Source organism: Pimephales promelas, chromosome 22, assembly GCF_988280905.1.
Source record: "Pimephales promelas chromosome 22, fPimPro1.hap1.1, whole genome shotgun sequence".
Classification (NCBI taxonomy): Eukaryota; Metazoa; Chordata; class Actinopteri; order Cypriniformes; family Leuciscidae; genus Pimephales; species Pimephales promelas.
Genome location: NC_142790.1, coordinates 3,700,661 through 3,723,604, shown reverse-complemented (window position 1 = coordinate 3,723,604; position 22,944 = coordinate 3,700,661). Strand labels below are relative to the sequence as shown.

The window sequence follows — 22,944 nt, the reverse complement described above, 5'->3', positions numbered from 1 at the left end:
AACGAAAGGAAAAGGGCCCGGTATATTTCCTTATTATACAATACTATAATATTATATAGTAAAATAAATATATAATAATAGCTTATATAAAATTACTATGCGTTATTCAACGTCAAAGTCACCCATCAGTCCGCCGCTGAAGAGTTGTGTGGTCATGTGATCCATGTTACTTTTCTCAGCGCTGTTTACCAAATCATTCATTTTACAGGAAAAGGACATTTTATTTAATGATTTTCTAGAGATTTTTGAGGTGGTTTTTTTTCAATTTGTATTTTAGGTAACACGCACTGTAATTTATATTTTTATTAATTATATTTAAATAAAAACACAATTGTAAGACAAACATCCTAAAATGTGAATGAATTTCAATGAATGGAGGCTTCGGTTTGCAGGTAATGTTAGACTTCTGTGTTTAGCAACAGTTAGAAGTCATTTCTGCCTTAAACGCCTCTTTATGTGCTGTCAAATGTGTCGACATAACCGCAGAACTCAGTTTTTTTTTTTAAATGCACAATATAAATCTTATTGTATTACAAACCAAGATTCACACATCCCGCACATTATCCAAAAAGACATCCTCTACACTGTTCTTCGCATTGCAAAGGTTTAAAGATCACTCCATGGATTCTTGTCCAAACTTGGGGGCGGGGCTTAATAGACGTTCCGTTGCGTTGCCTGCGTCAAGATGTCGGGAAGATTTCTTATAAGAGTTTTATCTTGTCTAAGCAGAACGTCACAGTTTCTACAACCGAGTAAGACGAACTATGTGAATATAAGAAGACCGTTCACTGCCAAGCTGCAAGGTAGCACCTGCATTTTAATCCGACCATTATCCCGCTAGGTAAACAGACGCGCGCGCGCGCGACACATCAGTTGGTCATCATTCCTTCAAGAACATTAGTGCTCTAAATGAATATTACAATCGTTTATTTCATCATAATAGTGTTTTATTTTATGGTATAAATACATGTATGCACACCTGTTTGTTTACTTCATGAAAACAACACTTGATTTGTTGTAATATAATTGTTTTGCACTCCTGCTTGTTTATGTCGAAGTGGTGACACGTGTACGCGCACCTGACGTTAACTCCTCTATTTAAAAGAAAAACTAAAGTGGTAAAATATTTTAGTTCTTGTTTACAACTAAAGGATCAACAAGTTAATTTTTAACCCACTTGCCCTTTGTCAAGTCAGATAACGTATGATTCCAGTCTTTTGTTAATCATAATCAAGCTGAACGTTGATCCAGTGATCCTTTTGTGCTGAATAAAACAGGATTATGTAGTTTTAATATAAATTTTATTTGTAATGAATTTCCAGAATACAATGAATTACCTGACTGACTGACTCATTGATTGTTAATAATAATAATCATGCGAACTCATCCCCCCCATGATTACAGGTGAAGGTCAGATCAGACCACTAGATGGCGTTAAAGTCTTAGATCTGACAAGGTAGGTACATTCATATCATGTCATGAGTGGGCACTAAATCAAATACAAAAATTACATAAAATGGGCCCAATCAAAAAAATTGTAAACACTAAGCTTTTAATTGTCGTAGCTAAATTTAAGCAAATGCATTATTAAAAAAGCCATTGCATCAAAGACAGAATTAAGTTTTTGGCAGAATATAGGAGATTCAGAGTTGCATGATGATGCTTCAGAGCGCTGTCTGAAAATCTGCTGACAAATATGATAATAAATTCATCTCTACCACAGTAAAGCATGGAGGAAGAGACCCTTTTTTTTTAGCTGCTTCTTCACTGGGAAAGTCATTTAATGCTCTGCAGCACAGCAGAATGGCTTGCTTCCCACAACTGAAAAGTCGTTAACTAATGAGGAATGGTCAGATGTTATTTTTTTAACATGACAATGCTCATGCATACCCACAAAGACAACCAATGTGTTTGACCTGATCAGAGTCAAGATTTGAACCATAGAGAATATTTCTCACATTAAATTTTATTTCAGCTGCATGAACAGTTTGAAGCCATTAACATTGAGTGGAACAACACTGACTCTTCTCTCGTAAAAGGCTGTCTGCAAGTTTACCAACATGGCTTAAACATTTAAAGAAAGGTTTAAAGCGAAGTTACTTCATCTAATTTCCTGACCAGTGATTTGTGATTAAAATTGTTAGTAACATTTAAATGCAAAGAGTGTAAGCTCTTTATATGCACGTAAATGTTTAATTTTAAACACTATCATTATGGTGTTCAATGCAGAGTTCTGGCTGGACCCTTTGCGACTATGATATTGGGAGATTTGGGAGCAGAAGTGATCAAAGTTGAGCGACCAGGTGAGGTTTAAATTCGTTTATATGTGAGATAATACTTGAATTTTAGTTTAAGAGGATGTTGGCATCATTTCAAGGGTTGGGTTTATCCTGAAAATAGAAATTTTACCATTATTGTCTTCCTTTTTTTATATTTTAAAGAATATCCCTGCCACAGTTTTCAATATACTGAAATTGAATTAGGATTATAGGACTTTCATGCTCTTGAAAAAAATGATAGTAATCCCCTTTCATTAAGGTTTGCTTGCATATAGTAAAGTAGTATATGACCAGGCATGTCTCTAGAGCAAATATTGTTGCGTTGGGTAATCCTGTTTCTATGTTAAACAGCTGCACTATAATGACACTTATCATATTAAACACGTCACGTTGCCAGTTCCTGTAAAACGAGTCTTCGTTTAGATCTAAACAGTGTGTGATTGCCGTGAACAATGCCATCTAGTGAACTATATTCCGATGTGAATGTGTGACAGGCTCCGGAGACGACACGAGAGCTTGGGGCCCTCCGTTTGTGGGTGACGAGAGCGCTTATTTTCTGAGTGTGAACAGGAACAAAAAGGTATTTGAATGTATTCAAAGAATCGATTCTTTTGAACAATTCATTCCAAAGAACCTGTTCAAAAACTGATCCAGTGATTCTTTTCTCAAACGCCTGTTCTGCTAAGGAAGCAAGAGGGTTAGAGATCCCCATATAATATGGTATGACTGACAGATAAGGTCTTATGAATTTGATTTTAGAGATTTACAGAATGTTACAGATTTGCCCACATAACTTATATTATAAAGCTTATAAAGCTCAATATTCAATCACTTATAAAGCCTAATATTCAATGAGTAGACAGTTATAAGGTTATGCCTTTGTAACGAATGAAAATCCAAATAAGGTTTAAATATATATTTTTTTTATATGGTTTAAAAAGTATTGTTTTTTTTTTTTTGGTGAGTTGATTTGATTTGAAGAATCGGTTCTTTTGAACAATTCACATCAAAGAACCTGTTCAAAAAAGTGATTCTTTTATGGCATGGTTCCTTACACCATTGCTTGGCATATGATCTAAAATATTCCAGAAAGGCCATATTAAGTTTTATTAAAAGGGGGGTTTGTTTTTAATGTCAGAGTTCGGTTTGTAATCATAAATCAGTGCATTAAAGTGCATTTAGAAACTCATTTGCATTAACCACAGGTGGGACGTTTGCCACTATATTTTTAAAACAATAATATCTTAGTAAATACCTTAAATAATATTGACAAACTATATATCATTTGAAAGCTTACAATCTCTAGTTTCCATATTTGGTGACTGATTTTCAAAATATATTACAGAGAAGCCATAATTTATCAATATGCAACAAGAATATTTTCATACTCATAAGGCGTGTTCAGACCTTTTTTTTAAAATAGCAGTAAACATGAAAAATCATGAAAAAATGGTAGAAACCTCAGTTTGTTTTCATGCCAAAAGTTCAAAAGATAGAATCTATTCAATTATTTTGGAAAAAAAGGTCTGAAAAGTTTGAAATATTAAGAAAAAAAATAATAAATTCACCATTTGTGACGTGGCTGCTAGCTATGACTTACATGCGTGTTCTTTGTATGTGTTTCTTAGAGGTTCAATTCATATCAAAATCTGCCAAACTTCCCATACTACTTCTGAATAGGATCTCTACTTCAGAAATTGTATGAAAATTGTGAAAATAATGGTTCATATCACTCAAAACATGAATGGAAATGCAGACGCGCTTATATGGGCAGTAATGGAGTCAGATTGTGCCCTAGTGAAAAAGTTTGGTACTGCGCTCAAACAAAATCTTACTGAAAGCTCATTTTTTGAGATCAACCTAAAATTTGAAACACAACTTGTTCAGATTTTTGGCTTTGATCTTTCTGCCATTTTAGAGTAGCCCAGGTTTTGAAAATATCTATTTTATGTAAAATATGAATAATTAATATTTTTACATTGTACATTTCCATAAACTCAAACTTCTATAACTTTTTTTCTGTTTCACTTTCTTAATTTATTTCACTTCAACAAAAATCTGACAAATGTCTTCTTTAAAACAAGACCAATCATATGTCTATATTCCAAAGCATTCTTGAATTACAACCATTTAAGTTCGAAATGTGCATTTTCATGTCTATTCAAAAAGGGGGGGGGGGGGGGTGGTGACAGTTAAGAGGTTAAACAATATTAATTATTATTTTTTTTTTTAATATCAGGTTTTTAAACCTTAGGATCATGACTTCTGCCATTATAACTGTGCTCCCCTCATTCATCTGTCTTGCAGAGCATTGCCGTTAATCTTAAAGATCCAAAGGGGACCAAACTTGTAACTGAGGTAAACGTTCGTAACAGATTAAATAACATTTGGCTTAAACACCTAGTCAGTCGGTCACACTTTATTCTCTCTCTCTTACGTCAGCTTGCCAAAGTCTGTGATGTTCTGGTGGAGAATTACTTGCCCGGGAAGCTGAAAGAGATGGGACTCGGGTACGAGGAGTTGAGTGAAGAAGCCCCTCGACTCATCTATTGCTCTATTACAGGTGACAATATTCACTATAGGGAGAGCAAAGGCTCCCTGATATAAGCTATTACCACCATTTCTGCTGTAATTATGACAAAACTGTGTGTTTTTTTTACATTTTTAATTAGAAATTTAGAATATTAAAGTGATAGTTCACTTTGAAATACATTTTTTGTTATGTTTCAGCTCACCTCAAGGGCATCCAAGATGTAGGTGTCTTTGTTTCTGAAAGTATTTTCAATTTTGATATTTTTTGGTCAAACCGTTCTTGTCTGTCAGTCATATAATGGAGGTCTATGGTCACCACCTCAAAGAGCATGCACAAAGAAGTCCAAATTAAACTTGATTTAATGACTCGTAAATGTAAGTACACATTGATGGCCTAAGACACGAAACGAGCGGTTTGTGTGAGAAAACGAACAGTATTTATATCGTTTTTACCTCTTGTAACCACAGCCACTAAGAACACTCGCCCTCAGATTACTTAGACGTGGCTGTGATTACAAGAGGTAAAAACGATATAAATACTGTTCGTTTTCTCACACAAACCGCTCGTTTCGTGTCTTAGGCCATCAATGTGTACTTACATTTACGAGTCATTAAATCATGTTTAATTTGGACTTCTCTGTGCATGCTCTTTGAGGTGGTGACCATAGACCTCCATTATATGACTGACAGACAAGAACGGTTTGACCTAAAAATATCAAAATTGAAAATACTTTCAGAAACAAAGACACCTACATCTTGGATGCTCTTGAGGTAAGCTAAAACATATCACAAATTAATTTCAAAGTGAACTATCCCTTTAAATACTGGAATTCAGATATTCAGAAATACTGGAAGTCCACCGCTTTTAATGTCTATGTGGTGTTTTTAATATGCTTTAAGACAAACCAAATGCAAATTCATTTTCATTTAATATTAGAGTATATTTGTTGTTTTTTCTTTGTGCAAAAAAAGTAATAAATAACAATTAAAACTCAAGAGACATATTAAAATAATAATAAAAAAGAAATGTCATGACCCTTTTGAAAAAAAAAAAAAACCCCGCCCACAACACAGTAGAAAATATACAATCTTGTTCCAATTCAAATCTATCAAGGTGTTAGCAGTGAAATATGAAATTTCTGATTTGTTTATAAAGGCTTTAGATGCATTTCTTTCTCTTTTAATATGTATAATAATTCGGTCCAATCCATGAATGAACACAGTGTGTGTTTGCAGAATTAGAGGAAGACGGTGGGAACAAAAAGCTGACGTGTTCTTCATCTCGTACTTTCTCCTATTCTAAATCTGGCCTGCATTTAATCCATAAACATAATGTTTTCAGCTGTATGGCCCTTATGAAAAGGCTAATTTACTTTACTGTCTGATTTTTTTTTTTTAATCACACTCATAAAGGAAGCCACTCTTTACTTGAAAATTGTTCTGTAGCCACGCTAATCTGAAGCGGATGGGCACTGTCACCACGCTGGCTGCTTTGGTGATTGGTTTCACGTGTCAGGCACCCATAAATCCTGCAGTCAACTCGCACTTGATAAGAAAATGCAAATCCGCATTTCTACACATCTCTCAGTGCGCGCCGCCTTTCATAAACCCTCGTCAAACTGCCATGCAATTTTGTTTTTTACTTTTGTATGTATATAATGTTTATTACTACATGATGCATCTGGATTTAATACTGTTTTAGAGCTACCGAGAAACGTCTGTTTTTGTTTAAATGCAAACTTGAAGTAATATTATAACTTATATCCACACGCAAAAAATTCAAAGAAGCTCAGCAAACGGTAGTCTGATGTCTGCATTGCACATACATTTCATGCAAGTTGTTCCACCGTGTCAACACTTCAGTTGCATCTCTTGTGGTCGACGATGAAGTGAACTCAAAGACTGCGTTTTTTTTTTTTTTTTTTTTTTTCAGCTGTTCTCTGTAAGATCGCAAATCACAGCCAAATTCCCATGTCTCGCGCTGCTTATAAAGACCTGGAGGCGTAACCCACAAGACCGCATTAAATTGTGGATGCTGGACAGTTAAATTGGAGTGATTTACTGTGCTCATCCTGTATCGTTTAATTTTCCCCTTCTGAAAGGATTTTTCACTTTCTTCTTGAGTGTAAAATCAGTCTGGAATGCTTAGTTTCAACAAGTGCAATTTGATTTATCAGACTCAAATGTTCACTCGACAGGGATTTTTAGCACAAGCCTCTTTTGTCATTGTGCTGTCTGTGTTTTGCTGACTCGTAAACCTGTGGATATCAGTATTAAAGATGATGATACCATTTAAAGACATACACTGTAAAAATGAATATGCTTTATCTAATCAATAGAATTGTGCCAACAGATTACAAGCAATATTATTCATTAAATTTAACAAATTAGAATTGAGTAATAATTAATCAGTTAACCATTTAAAAAAAGTAAAGTTTACACCAAAAAAATTAACAAAAAAGATTAATTAAGAACTCTTTATTTTATATTGGCAACATTGAAGACACCTGATGTTAACAAGCAGAATCACTGAAGGAGAAAACCGTCATTTTAAAACAAACACCGATCACCATAATGGTGACTTCAATTTATGTTTTTTTTGGTTGTTTTTGTAAGTTTTACTCGTTATAAATGGTTAACTTTTAAGGAATTAATTTGATTAATTATTACTCAATTCTAATTTGTTACATTTAATTAATAATATTGCTTGTTATCTCTTGCCACAATTTTTTTTGATTAGATAAAGCATATTCATTTTTACAGTGTAGAGTTAAAGTCCTCCACTCGTATAAATTTTCCAGAGAATTCCTGGAAGCATAATCTCCAACTCTATCAAATTAGATCAAATTAAAGCTGCACTGTTGATCCATTTGCCTCTCAATTAGATTGACAAAACCTCATTTGTTCTATATTTACTGTAATAGATATGGTAGATATGATGTTCATGTATCATGTCAGTTTGACAAAACATTGGGACGTTGCTTATTACAAAATAAGAAGTCTAACAGTGAACATCTGTTATAACTTGTGTTGACCTAATGTTAAAAATGTGTAAGGCCGCTATAAGGCAGTAAAGACAATAATGCGATGTTCCTTGGGGAGATAAACTAATAATTGTTGGAGATTAGAAACCATTATCTAACATGAAATTAACATAGCATGAAGAGAAGCTATTAAAAAAAAACACTACGTTTCCTTAATCTGGTGCTCGTTTTTTATTTAAATGTACTGCATTTTAGTTTGATAAGGTTTTTTTTTAATTTAGTGTTTAGTATTTTTAGGCAATTTTATGGTACTAAATGATATTTATGCAGTAGCTATAATCCATTCATTCACGTTTTTATACCTGAAAATGAAATTTCCAACAAAAACATTTGTCTTGAATGCTTTGTAGCTCAGACTCTTTGATCTCTTTTAAAAAAATACTTTATTAAAAATTTAGATGCAGATTATTGCTGAAGTGAAAGAAAGTAAATATAGTTATAGAAGTTGTTATTAAAAAAATTACAAAAATACACATTTTTATATGAAATATATGCAGTATTTTTTAGGGCTGTGCAAAAATTAATTGCGATTAATCACATCCAAAATAAAAGTCTGTGTTTACATTATATATTTGTGTTTGCTGTATATAATTATTTTGTATATATAAATACACACACATGCATGTATATATTTAAGAAAATGTGTTATTCATATATAAAATATTTATATTTATATAATATAGATTATGTATTTATATATATATATACAGAATTTTAGCGCAAATAATTCTTAAATATATACATGCATGCATAGGTATTTATATATACAAAATATTTATATACAGCACACACAAATATATTATGTACACACAGACTTTTATTTTGGATGCGATTAATCGCAATTAACTTTTGCACAGCCCTAGTATTTTTCAAAACGTTTCATTATAAAACTTTATAAACATTATAAAAGCCATAAATCTAAACAATTTATGTTCCAAATTTTGAGGTTGATATCTAAAAAATAAAATAAAAAAAAGTTTGGCTGCAGTACCAAACGTTTCCACTAGATGCAATTTGTTTCCCATTCATTTTCAATGCCATCATCAAGTGTGACTATCTTTTTCATGACTTTTTCACTTTTTTGAATCATGTCCATGATTTTTTTTCACATTGAACATGCCAAATACTTTATCAAATTGTAGTACCATTCTGAAGAAGTTAAAAAAAACAAAAAACACTCATAATGTACTTTGTATTTGTCGAATGACAAAAGAACACCAGAGGGTTAAAATGGTGTCTAGCTCACTGCCAACAATCTGTCAACAAGCTGTCAACACTGTCAAGTTTCCTTAACTTTAATAATTAAATCAATAACGTGACAAAAATATTCTTATTTTAGCCCCTAAAGCGTAATATTTACATGTTTTATAGTGCGCATTTAACCCTGCTTTTGCATTGTCACCTTTATTTAAAAAAGGAATATTGTGACACGAATTGTGACACCCATAATTACATAATTTAGAAAATGATCTCATAATTTAATAATTAAATAGAATTATTAGTCAAAATAACTGCATTTGTTTAGCTAAATGATCTAACTGACATATACAGTATTTATGTGGAGTGATATTTATATGTTGCTGTGCTTGTAAGATTGGGAATGTTGGATTCACCAGAGGTCTATGTGGCCTTCTCGTTGAAGCCTTTAAATCTTTGCTTTAAGAAAATCTAATTAGCAGTCTCCTGCCCCACCACATGAACTGTGATTAATTAGACGCCCCAATCAGGGATAAGGGAAGCCATTCATTTACGGCTGGTTTGTATCTCACATGCTGTAGCAGTTCTGCAGTCTTGTCCAATTTATTTGTAATGGGCCTTGCAGTGGCATGTTGTCAGTTGATTTATTGACATCCTTTGCTTTATTGCCTCAGTCCCGAGGGTGTAAAATTGTGGCCCTGTTGCAATTTGGGAGTAACCCATTTTTTTTTATTTTGGCCCAATTTCATCAGGAAACGGCACTGCATAACCTATACATTGTGATTGCTCATGCAAATCCCTGAGGAGGCTTAAAACCATGACTTGGCAGACTAGAAATGTCTGTGATATGAGACATAATTTACCTTGTGCTACAAAAAAAGAGGACCCATACATGGGAGATTAATCAGATGCTGACCTCAGCATTGTCAGGAATCATAGTATTTGCCATAGCTGGCGTAATGATGACCAAAACTTGACCCGAGAGTCTGTTTTTTGCTATGAAGTTTTCTTCCTGCAGCTTTAAAGCTACTCTAAGCGATGTCACACGTTTTTTAGGCCCAACATTTTTTTGTCGCAAACAACAAACATCTCCTCACTATCTGCTAGCTGCCTGTCCACTAAACACACTGTAAAAAAAGGCTCCACAAATGGCAATGAAAACAAACTGGGGCAACCCTCTCCATGAAACATAACAAACTGTTCCAGCCAATAACTGACAAGAAGGCCCTGGGGGTGGGGTTTGGGGGGTCAGTACAGATGAGGAGGAGGGAGGGTCTATCTAGCCTCCATTTTGTTTGAAAATACTTTAAACGTCAGCAAGAAGTCACGTCACCCGACATCGCTTAGAGCACCTCTAAATCATTAAAATGATACTTCACCTCTGGAAAGATGAATGTGTATTTAACCCTTATGCTGCATTAGGGACATTTTTGGTCTTTTGCAGTTTAATTTCTTTGACCATTTTGTCTGTTTTAATGCAAATGGTATGAAATTTGGCAAAATTGTGACTTTTTGGATACATGTAAAAAATCTGATCCCATTTTGCAAAATATGTATAACACACACTGTGTAGATCAAATAGTAACACTCAGCACCATAAAGACCAAAAATGGCCCATTGAAACCCATTAAAACGTTGTTTAAATCTGAGGCTGTCAGTAATACATGAAACATGATTTTTGCACAAACATCCTATCATTTTGAAGCAAAAGCATTATATTTGCATTATATAGTGTATTCCACCAGATGACGTCAGTACATATTTATTCCCTATGGGTGGAAATGCACCTTATTTTAGGCAATAGGCAATGTTTAATAGGTGGCCATTTTTGGTCTCTAACGCGCTAAGTGGGATTTTTTGCAAAGTGGGACTGTGATAATCCAAATCTAAAGTTTTCTCTTTGCATTTAGTTTATTGAAAATAATTGAATTTTTGTGTTTTTTCCTCTTATACAAATCGATGGTTTCGCAAACAAAACTGGTAATTAAAGGGTTAAAATCCTGAAATTGAATACATTTTTGGTAGTTATGATGAGGACTGATGCTGGTTAAAAGATTTAACTTGGTAAAAGTGGAAAATAATAATAATAGGCAATGTTTAATATGTGGCCATTTTTGGTCCTTAATGCACTCAACGGTGTTAAAAATCTAATGCAGCACAAGGGTTAAAATGGGTCATTTATGTAGAACAGAGGTCTTAAACTCGCGGCCCGCAGGATGATATTTTGTGGCCCCCTACTTGATATTAAAGTTTAATGTTAGTGCGGCCCGCCGTTGCGTTTGCCGCGTTTTTTATTATTATTATTTTTATCCCTTATGGGCTACCATATATAGTCTCGTGACAGCTTACGGTGGGTTTGTTGTCAATAGTTGTCACAGACAACCACGAAGTACAAATATGGCGCTTTTCCACTGCATAGTACGGTACGGTTCGACTCTGCGCGGAACAGTTCGGCTCGCTTCGCGTTTCCACTGCGTGGTACGTTTTGAGTCGGTACGGATCGGTTCGGTTCGCTTAGCTCTGTTGCTTTTCCACTGCAGTAGTACCCCTTCAAAGTGTGTGGGACTGATCGTTATTTGCACGCGCCTCTACTGCCATGACATCATCTTAAAAGCGCCACACTTTCAAACCCACAACACAGGAACAATAGAGACTATCGAGGGGATGGTGTTCCTGATTCTCGGTATGTGGTTGTTTTTAACTGCTAGACGGAAAAATGTGTTTAAAATGAGGCTGATGGCAGCAAAACAAAATACTGCTAAAAAAGTGTCTCGTGTCTCATGTCGCAAATCCAATGACACTAGTAGTGACGATTCTGTCTGACCAATCAGTGATCTGCAGTGTTTTACGTCACATTTTAGTACCGGTACGGTACGCTTGGAACAGACCAGGTACCATTTAAAGCGACCCGAAGCGAACCGTACTGTACCGTACCATGCAGTGCACCACAAGTGAGCCGTACCGAACCGAACCGTACCGTACTATGCAGTGGAAAAGCGCCAATATACTGCGACTGGAAAAAATGAGCGCGTCGGCGCTTAATGCACGCCTTTGTAACGTACTTGAGCGTGCAAAATATCCGAGCGCGATATGTGAACAGGCCCAAGGCGAGCTATCAGCACCAAATCAGGCCACAGCTACTGATAGCTCGCGAGCGACGTGTTGGATACCCCTGCTCTAAAACAATGTGAGAATAATCATTTTGAGCTTTTTAGAGCTACGTGTTGTGTCTGAACGCGTTCAATGAACGATAATGAACTCATTCATATTTTTGGGCGAACGTGAACTGAATGTAGCCTACTGTATTACTGCCTGATGAACGTTACAGTGAACTCGTTCATTCTAGTGGCTGTGAACCGAGGAGCGAGGAGGCTTTTTAAAGGGTTAGTTCACCCAAAAATGAAAATTAAGTCATTAATTACTCACCCCCATGCTGTTCCAACCCCGTAAGACCTTCGTTCATCTTCGGAACACAAATAAAGATATTTTTGATTGAATCTGAGAGCTAGATCAGTCCTACATAGACTGCCTAAGGGACTGGCTCTTGACGGCCCATAAAGTCATTAAAGAAAAGGTTTAAATATTCCATGTGCCTACAGCGGCTCAACTATAAGTTAATCAAGCGACGAGACTACTTTTTGTGCGAAAAAAACATAAATAACGACTTTATTCCACTATTCCATTACTTCCTTATGGGCACATGCGCGAGAACTGAGACGAGGACGTTCTCATTCGTCTACTTTTTGTTACCGGCTGCTCCGCTTAGGAGTTTTACCGCCCCCTACCGTATAAAATGATGATCCATATATAAGGCGCTCCGGATTATAAGGAACACTGTCGTTTTTTGAGAAGATTAAAGGCTTTTAAGTGCACCTTATAGTGCGGAAAATACGCAAATTGAAAAGCGTATGTACAGCGCGCATCTTCCTCTGCTTGTAAACAGAAAGTTTTGCGCTTCCAGCTATATGAGCACATCGTCTTATACGGTAGGGGGCGGTAAAACTCCTAAGCGGTGAGCAGCTGGTAACAAGAAGTAGACGAATGAGAACGTCCTCGTCTCAGTTCTCGCGCATGCGCCCATAAGGAAGTAATGGAATAGTGGAATAAAGTCGTTATTTATTTTTTAGTTTTTTTTATTCGTTAGTTTTTTTCGCACAAAAAGTAGTCTCGTCGCTTGATAAACTTATAATTGAGCCGCTGTAGGCACATGGAATATTTAAACCTTTTCTTTAATGACTTTATGGGCCGTCAAGAGCCAGTCCCTTAGGCAGTCTATGTAGGACTGATCTAGCTCTCAGATTCAATCAAAAATATGTTTATTTGTGTTCCGAAGATGAATGAAGGTCTTACGGGGTTGGTACAGCATGGGGGTGAGTAATTAATGACTTAATTTTCATTTTTGGGTGAACTAACCCTTTAAGATCATTTAAAAAGGGTTTTATGAGGTCGGTGAGGATGGGAAAATCTTACATGTCTGTGCAAACTTTGCCCGTCGATAAAATGATTGTTATCTGTGGTTGTATATGGGCTGTGGCAATAATAATAGCCTAATAATAAAAAAAGAAGCTCGCAGCAACATATGGAAAAAAAGAACTATGAACTAGTTAATTTAAAAATTTGTGAACTGAACTTTGAACTAGTTCATATAATGAACTTGGTCCAAAAGGTTGATAAGAAGGTTTGCTTTGATATATGCAAAGTCAGTAATTTGTACTGACAGTAATTTGTCACACTATACATGTGTAGAAAGAATTATTTGTATTTCAAAAGCAGTAATTGTTTTTCTAAGTATAATAAAAGGAAATGTGCCTTTCGGAAAAAAAAAACAAACATTCAATATAATGCTAGTGTTGTATAAAGAAAATAAAAGCAAATATAACTATCATCACTAAGATGTTGTGTATAAGAAAAAGACAAAGAAAGTTTGTAAAATGAACTTCAACTGTCAGAAGGACAGCTCTTGAAGAACCAATCATGTACAGAAAGGAATGTTCAACTTCAGAGGAACAGTTCAGAAGAAACGTTAATAATAAAGATTGATAAGATTGGATCAGCTGTGCTCCATTTTTGGAATACTTCAATACATTTTTTTTTTAGTTAATTTGAGTTAATTTAATCCAGTTAATTTGAGTTTGAGACCCCTGATGTAGAAGAAATGTGAAATTAATTTTTAATTTGGAGCTTTCTAGACTGAGAAAAGCCAGAAAATACATTTTTGGCTTAAGTGGATGAAAGACAACAACTCCCAGAATGCACTTGCTTCACTGCCCTAGGAGGCCACGCCTACCGGTAACAGAGCGCAGTAGTTAAACAAGTCTCGTGATGAGTCTGCCCGAAAATGTGTTTCAAGATCGCCCAAAATGTCCGGGATTCGGCTTTTGCGTTCTACAGTCGCAATTTATTATGTTTACCGTGGCGAGCGGGACGAGTGACGGCCGCGGGAGAACGGCGTGATTACCGATGAGTGACACCTGCGAGACGCACCAGTCTCGTATCTCTCACGGAGGAGCGAGAATTTTCTTAGTAATGTTAAAACGCGCATCAACCGATCACTTGTTTGGCGTTCATGTAAACACTACATTCAGATTCACCAATCGCAATGAATTCAGTTAGATTAACACAAAAGCTGTGCGTGTAAGCAATGAATAGCGACTGCAGAAAGCAAACGCTGAATCCCGGATATCGACGGCCGGATATGTCCGGAAAAAGAGGACGGTAACCCTTACTACTCAGCTTTCTCCACAGAACAAGAGCCTGCTAGCTTAGCTTCCAAAAAAAGATGGCCGACACTATGTGTTCATTCTGTGAGTGAGATCGCCCTCTATGGGCGGGTTGAGAACATGCGGGACAGACCCGACTACTGACTGTAGTCTTTAGCCTCTGGACAAACAATCCTCCGATGACGCAAAATGACGATTTTTTTCCAGACAAAAAATACATAAATCTCTCGTCTCAGGGGGATATGAGGGTGGAAAGCATGACAATTCGAAAATACTACAGGTTTTCTACTAATACAAAGCTTAATGCTGAATCCTAAGTATCACTTTAAGTGTGTTCGTTGTATGCTTGAAATACTCTTCCTTTCGTCAACAATATTAACATTTGGGTTTTTGGATGCCCTAGTTGAACATTATGCATCTAGTACACAGTGTCTCTGATTTGTTTTTACCTCATCTAAAGCCAGTTGACCATAAAGTCTTTGGATTTTCTCATCTGGCTTCTCTTGTTTTATGCCACGTCACCCTTTTTATTTTCTATCAATTCCACTTTTTGGAAAATGGATAGTATATTCAACAAAATGGTAAACACATCACTCGACGGCAACAAACGCAACAATACACCTCAGATGTTTTCAGTTTTTCCATGTTCCCGTGTAAAGATGGTTTTAATTTAACACTTTTTATCAAGAGTACATCATGTCTATTATTGTCCATGCAGAATGAACATTTCAGGGCGAGACACACACTGTCTAGTCTGGTTAACGTGGGATAATCAGGCTGGGTTACACTGATGTGAATGGAGAACATGAACCACAGACTCCTGTTCCTCTGGAGATGTTTGAGGTCTCGATGGCGCTCCACAGAAGCGACAAAGCTCCCCGTTTTGTTTTATTATCGGTGTGTTTAATTCCCTTACAGCAAATTAAAGGGGATTAAGTGGCGTCTGAGAACGCAAATTATTTTCAGCATGTGTCCTTCATTAGATATGCCCCCACACCCAAATGTGTTGAGGTTTGGCATAGGATGCCTTTCACATTGTGTCAAAGCTGGCAATGAGAAGCCTTGGCTGTGTGATGAGTTAATCCAGCTAGTTAATGCTGATATAAGATTGATGTTATTTCCCTTAGAAACCAGCAAAAAATGCTTATTTCCAGTCCAAATATCAAAAGATTCTTAAATCAAGATGCATTTACTAGATTGTCTTGTTTCCTGGGGGAATTAATCAAAATTAAGTGAGTTGTTGCTTATAAAAAGCAAAATGATCTGCCTGTGGGGTAAGAAAAATGTTAATTCAAACAGAAACAAGATTATTTTTCTAACCCCATTGGCAGATCATTTTGCTTGTTTTAAGCAAAAACTCACTTCATTTTGATTAATTCCCCCAGAAAACAAGACATAATATCTCATGGCATTTTACTACTTTGGTAAATCCATCTTGATTTAAGAAATGTTTGATAATAAACTAGACAAAAATACTAAGAAAAACATTTTTTTTTTTCTGAATAATTGCAATCGTCATTAGTTTAGCTTTCTCATTAAAGTATTTGGGAAACAGAAAGCAGTGTTATTTTTGAAAGCAATGTTTGGTTTCAAAATTTGTTTTATCTGAAGATTATTTTTTAAAAAAATATATTTTTGGTTTTCTTTCCCTTTTTATAGTTTCTAAAAGTCGCAATGAAACTTAAATATCACCAATACTTTACTTACGTTTTGTGACACATTGCATCGAAACTTTGAAAGTTGTTTCAATGCATCAGTTGTAGGATTTTGATGTATGGGCGGAGTTTGATGTATGTAAGCTTGCAGGGGCGGGGTTTAAGCGGACTTTAATTAAAATGGAAGATTAATTTTAATTAAAAAATGTTGCTAAAAAAACATGCCCAATAAGTTAATGTCACGTAACTCCTCTGAAACACACAGGTTGAGGATCCAAGTGCAGTAGATGGATTCAAAATCGTAATCCAAATAACAGGCAGAAGGTCAAAAGTCTATAGCATGGGAACAGGATAAAGTGCTCAGAAATGCAATGTGACACCACGGCTGGATGCTTACGTTGCTATTTTAAACCAATAATCGGAAAACAAAAAGCGGTGAAGTATGACGTGCATAATTCAGTTATTTATCTGACTCCAATATAATTAATCCGACTCCATTAAAGTTGTTCTTATTCTTTAAAGGGGAAAAGTCTTCCTTTTCTGCCCCTATTGAGGTGTATAACTAATGATGGATAATGTGCCTTGTTTCATTCACATGTATGCTTTTAAAGGGATTTCTGAAGTACGAAGACAGTGAAGAGTTTTACACATATTTGCTAAGTACTACAACAGTTTATTACCCTTTAGAACGAAAGCAACTTTAAAGTTGAAAAATTAACTACAGTACATGTTACAATGTGTTTGAAACAAGGAGGAAGCAGGATCCAAATGCAGCACACTTTATTAAACAAACTCCAGACTTTACAAGCTCAGATTGAGGAACGGACCAAAGACTGAACTAGACACAGGGCTTAAATACATACATGCTAACAACGAGCACCTGTGAACATTTAAACAATCAACCAATGACAACATGACACAACAGACAAGGCAAGGTCACATGACTAGAACAGGGGTTCACATGACATGCAAGAACCAGGAACAAGAAACAAAACTCAAACCGTGACAGTACAAGTCTTTTTTTGTGTGACAATGGGTTGCACAGTTTTTATTTCGGAGACTTGTTTTGGAAACGGAACACCCAACATATATTTTTACTTCATTACTATAATTATGATTTCTGTTCTCATTGGCAAATTCATTTCGATGAGATTAGATAGAACTGCATCGATCCCACACTTGTATATCACGGACTTCTGAAGCTTTGTTTTTTGGTCGCATGCTTTTTCTGCTCTGCTCTGATTTGATGATGGAGAAAACAAGTGTGCCAATGTGCATTGTGTTAAAAGCTTCGAGTAATGAACCTTTTTTCGTCACAATTTGATGAAAACCTCAAATGCTTCAGAAAGCCTTGGTTTCCCCATCACTATACAGAATAAAACATATTATATAAAGTTACACATAATTCCATAACAACGCCATTGTCGTGTAAACGGACGGGCAAAATGCATAAAAAGTTTCACGTTTTTAGTTAAAAAAAGGTGTTGTGTAAACAGCCCCTGAATAAACAGGGCTTATTTCGGCAGGGTAATGGAAAACAGGTGGGAACAATCAAAACATTATGAGTCCGAGCAAAGGTTTATGGGAAATGTAGTTCATGATGGAATGGCAAAGGAAGGAAATCAAGCTGGCACTCGAGCTGGTGGATGTAACAGATCAATAACATCTATTCAGTAGTATTATAGAGTGAATTTTCATTTTATTAGGGTTATTAGATTTTCATATCCATTAGGGTGATATTCAAATTAATTAACCAATCAATAATACCCTTGATCAGCCAAACGAAACGAACATTGTTATTATGTTTTGATTGATACTGTGAATATGCTTTGATGCAATCTACACTCATCTAAAGCATTATTAGGAACACCATACTAATACTGTGTTTGACCCGCTTTCACCTTCAGAACTGCCTTAATTCTACGTGGCATTGATTCAACGAGGTGCTGAAAGCATTCTTTAGAAATGTTGACCGATATTGATAGGATAGCATCTTGCAGTTGATGGAGATTTGTGGGATGCACATCCAGGGCACAAAGCTCCCGTTCCACCACATCCCAAAGATGCTCTATTGGGTTGAGATCTGGTGACTGTGGCGGCCATTTTAGTACAGTCAACTCATTTTCATGTTCAAGAAACCAATTTGAAATGATTCCAGCTTTGTGACATGGTGCATTATCCTGCTGGAAGTAGCCATCAGAGGATGGGGACATGGTGGCCATAAAGGGATGGTCATGGTCAGAAACAATGCTCAGATAGGCCGTGGCGTTTAAACGATGCCCGATTGGCACTAAGGGGCCTAAAGTGTGCCAAGAAAACATCCCCCACACCATTACACCACCACCACCAGCCTGCACAGTGGTAACAAGGCATGATGGATCCATGATCTCATTCTGTTTACGCCAAATTCTGACTCTACCATCTGAATGTCTCAACAGAAATCGAGACTCATCAGACCAGGCAACATTTTTCCAGTCTTCAACTGTCCAATTTTGGTGAGCTCTTGCAAATTGTCGCCTCTTTTTCCTATTTGTAGTGGAGATGAGTGGTACCCGGTGGGGTCTTCTGCTGTTGTAGCCCATCCGCCTCAAGGTTGTGTGTGTTGTGTCTTCTTCACAAATGCTTTGCTGCATACCTCGGTTGTAACGAGTGGTTATTTCAGTCAAAGTTGCTCTTCTATCAGCTTGAATCAGTTGGCCCATTCTCCTCTGACCTCTCGCATCAGCAAGGCATTTTCGCCCACAGGACTGCCGCATACTGGATGTTTTTCCCTTTTCACCCCATTCTTTGTAAAGCCTAGAAATGGTTGTGCGTGAAAATCGCAGTAACTGAGCAGATTGTGAAATACTCAGACACCAACAACCATGCCACGCTCAAAATTGCTTAAATCACCTTTCTTTCCCATTCTGACATTCAGTTTGGGGGTCAGGAGATTGTCTTGACCAGGACCACACCCCTAAATGCATTGAACTTAGATAATTGCATTAATGAGAAATTGAACAGGTCTTCCTAATCATCCTTTAGGTGAGTGTATATTGTGAAAAGCGCTACATAAATATACTTGACTTGACCATATTTTGATTACCAAAAACCAGGACACTCAGCTGGCAAACAGATACACAAAAAATACTCGAAGTTTACTCAAAGATGCCTTATTAATTTCAATACATTTAAAGTAGGCTATGATAGGCTTCTCAGAGGTTACTCAACATGTTTTATTATGACAGGTTTCAAAAATAATGAATAAAATAATGTCTCTTCTAAAAATAAATATATAAATAATACATAACAAAAAGAAATACCTCCAAATTGAACAAAAATAGCTCTGACAAACTTACAAAAATGAACTAACAAAATATCTTTAGTTTTCATCCTCTTTATCCTGTTTTCCTTCCTTATCCTCCTTGTTTGTCCATCTATATTTTGCTGTAGAGCTGATCTTTCCCAGCAGTTTTTTGAAAACCAGGACATTTTCATAATTTCATAAAAAAACAGCCAGGACAGGACGTGAAAACAGGACATGACCTGGGAAAACAGGAGTGTTGGTCACCCTAATTGTATGCCAACTTGAATGGCAACAGAATGGCAAAAATTAAAACCGTTAAAAATAAATAAATAAATAAATCATGTCATTGGTTGAGCTGTTGCTATGCAAGGGCTGGTCTGGATTCTCAAACAAGCAGAATAAGCGTCAGTGTTACTATTCAGAGGACTCTGAGACCCTAGAAATAATTTACAATGTGCTAAAACAGCCACAGAGCTCTGCCGTTTTTCTAAGGTTTTTTTAAGACAAAAAAAAAAAAAAAATCCTGTTCTCGGAATTCTGTTAATATTGGTGTGGTTATGCCTGGCAGAAAGGATAATTATAGAGATGTTTGTTCTTTGTTTACTTGTGTTCCAAATATCTTTGCGCCCTTTTTTTTGTGGTGGTTAACATCACAGTAATAAACGAGACGTTATGAATGTAGTGTGCTATAAAAGAAAGACGTTATACCACATCATTATTATGTGGTATAATGACACAACTTTTGGCTGCAAATAAAAGATAACGATTTTTATTTTTGTAATATAAACTATGTTTGTCTTACGTGAATTCAAAAACACAACTGTAATGTGAATGGTTTAATCCTTTTCTTCTTTTTTTAGGAAGTGCAGACTCACTGTTAGGTCCACTGTTTTTATAGATGCATATCTAATATAACTGAATGTGAGCAGTGCTTTTGTGCTTGGAGAAAACTGGCGGTCAGGGCAGTGCTATGCAGCCGCTAGAAGTTCTGAGTGGTTTCAGCATGTTGCTAAGGTGTTGTCAGGGGTTGCTATGGCATTGATGGGTGGTTGCTTGGGTATTTTGGGTGGTTGTTTTCAGAAAAAAAACTGAACAAAATTTGGATGAACTACCACTACTATTTTTCTCGATCTAACATCTACCATGTTCGAGAGAAAAGAAAGGAGAGCAGTCTGGAGAAAAAGTGATGACGACAGCTTGTAAGATATGTGTATCGTATATAGTGTAAGTACCAAGCATACTGTCCAAAAAGACTGACGATGCCCCTTCGCTCTCTTCCATTGGTCAGAATTGAAGCCGCCAATGTCTCGATATAGCCCTCACTCTTGCAGAATCATTTGCAAACACACGCTCCTGCACGTTTTACAATTTATTATAGAAGTTTAGGTATTAAATGTAAAGCTCCAATCTCCTGAGTCCTCAGAAGATCCCGAAAAAGTATGTTGGTGCTTTAGTGACTTCTTCACTCAGAGAACCTGTCAATCACAGCTGTCAATCATGACGTCACACCTCTGCATCAAATAACTAAAAACAAACTTTTAAAAACAAACACTTGTACTTACATCAACGGGGTAAAAACTACTGTAAAATACAGAAACTATCTTTGGAGAAATTATATTTGAAGTGTAATTTAATTGTTTAGTTGGACGTGCTGTTGAATAACACAGGGAGGCGGGGTTTATGACCTATACTGGGACCGGTCACTGGGGGGCGATCGAGATGCTTCAATTTTCAGGGCTTGTGCGGCACGCTCCAGGTGCTCCCATCAGAACCAGACCAAAAAAAGTTACGTGCACCCCTGTCAATAATAGTGTTTATATACACTCACCTAAAGGATTATTGGGAACACCTGTTCAATTTCTCATTAATGCAGTTATCTAATCAACCAATCACATGGCAGTTGCTTCAATGCATTTAGGGGTGTGGTCCTGGTCAAGACAATCTCCTGAAATCCAAACTGAATGTCAGAATGGGAAAGAAAGGTGATTTAAGCAATTTTGAGCGTGGCATGGTTGTTGGTGTCTGAGTATTTCACAATCTGCTCAGCTACTGGGATTTTCACACACAACCATTTCTAGGGTTTACAAAGAATGAACACCCAGTATGCGGCAGTCCTGTGGGCGAAAATGCCTTGTTGATGCGAGAGGTCAGAGGAGAATGGGCCGACTGATTCAAGCTGATAGACGAGCAACTTTGACTGAAATAACCACTCGTTACAACCGAGGTATGCAGCAAAGCATTTGTGAAGAAGACACAACACACACAACCTTGAGGCGGATGGGCTACAACAGCAGAAGACCCCACCGGGTACCACTCATCTCCACTACAAATAGGAAAAAGAGGCGACAATTTGCAAGAGCTCACCAAAATTGGACAGTTGAAGACTGGAAAAATGTTGCCTGGTCCGATGAGTCTGGATTTCTGTTGAGACATTCAGATGGTAGAGTCAGAATTTGGCGTAAACAGAATGAGAACATGGATCCATCATGCCTTGTTACCACTGTGCAGGCTGGTGGTGGTGGTGTAATGGTGTGGGGGATGTTTTCTTGGCACACTTTAGGCCTCTTAGTGCCAATTGGGCATCGTTTAAATGCCACGGCCTACCTGAGCATTGTTTCTGACCATGTCCATCCCTTTATGGCCACCATGTCCCCATCCTCTGATGGCTACTTCCAGCAGGATAACGCACCATGTCACAACGCTCAAATCATTTCAAATTGGTTTCTTGAACATGACAATGAGTTGACTGTACTAAAATGGCCGCCACAGTCACCAGATCTCAACCCAATAGAGCATCTTTGGGATGTGGTGGAACGGGAGCTTCGTGCCCTGGATGTGCATCCCACAAATCTCCATCAACTGCAAGATGCTATCCTATCAATATGGGCCAACATTTCTAAAGAATGCTTTCAGCACCTTCAATGTAGTATTAAGGCAGTTCTGAAGGTTTAAGGGGGTCAAACACATGATTAGTATAATAATTAAAAAAACACTACAATATATACATACTTAAACTTGAGTATGAGCAACAATAATAGTGATGGTTGCCTTAGAAAATTCAACTAATTAAAGCAAAGAAAGGGGGGTAATGTTATGAAGTGATACTGATTTATGAATTGTATTTGCACAAACATACTAAGCATACTAAGGCATGACAGATTTTCCTTAAGCCACCCATACCTCCGCCAAGGAAATAAACAAATCCATGGAGGTTTACCTCCAGTGAGTGAA

General features: G+C 36.6%; 1 protein-coding gene across 11 annotated transcripts in view; it reads left to right on the top strand.

Annotated features, from left to right (window-relative positions):
• The window catches only part of sugct (succinyl-CoA:glutarate-CoA transferase), a 339,439-nt gene that overhangs the window by 29,121 nt on the left and 287,374 nt on the right, over positions 1 to 22,944 (top strand). For 6 of the 11 annotated variants that reach the window (XR_016149389.1, XR_016149391.1, XR_016149390.1 and 3 more), the window contains exons 1-6: positions 656 to 803; positions 1,405 to 1,456; positions 2,230 to 2,303; positions 2,774 to 2,859; positions 4,587 to 4,637; positions 4,722 to 4,842. Coding sequence is in view for 7 of the 11 variants with exons in the window: in XM_089125901.1 (XP_088982027.1) it covers positions 686 to 803; positions 1,405 to 1,456; positions 2,230 to 2,303; positions 2,774 to 2,859; positions 4,587 to 4,637; positions 4,722 to 4,842 (502 nt within the window). In the remaining 4 variants the exon portion in view is untranslated. Of the gene's footprint in view, positions 1 to 655; positions 842 to 1,404; positions 1,457 to 2,229; positions 2,304 to 2,773; positions 2,860 to 4,586; positions 4,638 to 4,721; positions 4,843 to 22,944 lie in introns of those variants that run through there. The other 5 variants (XM_039667426.2, XM_089125902.1, XM_039667425.2 and 2 more) reach the window with 4 other exon arrangements.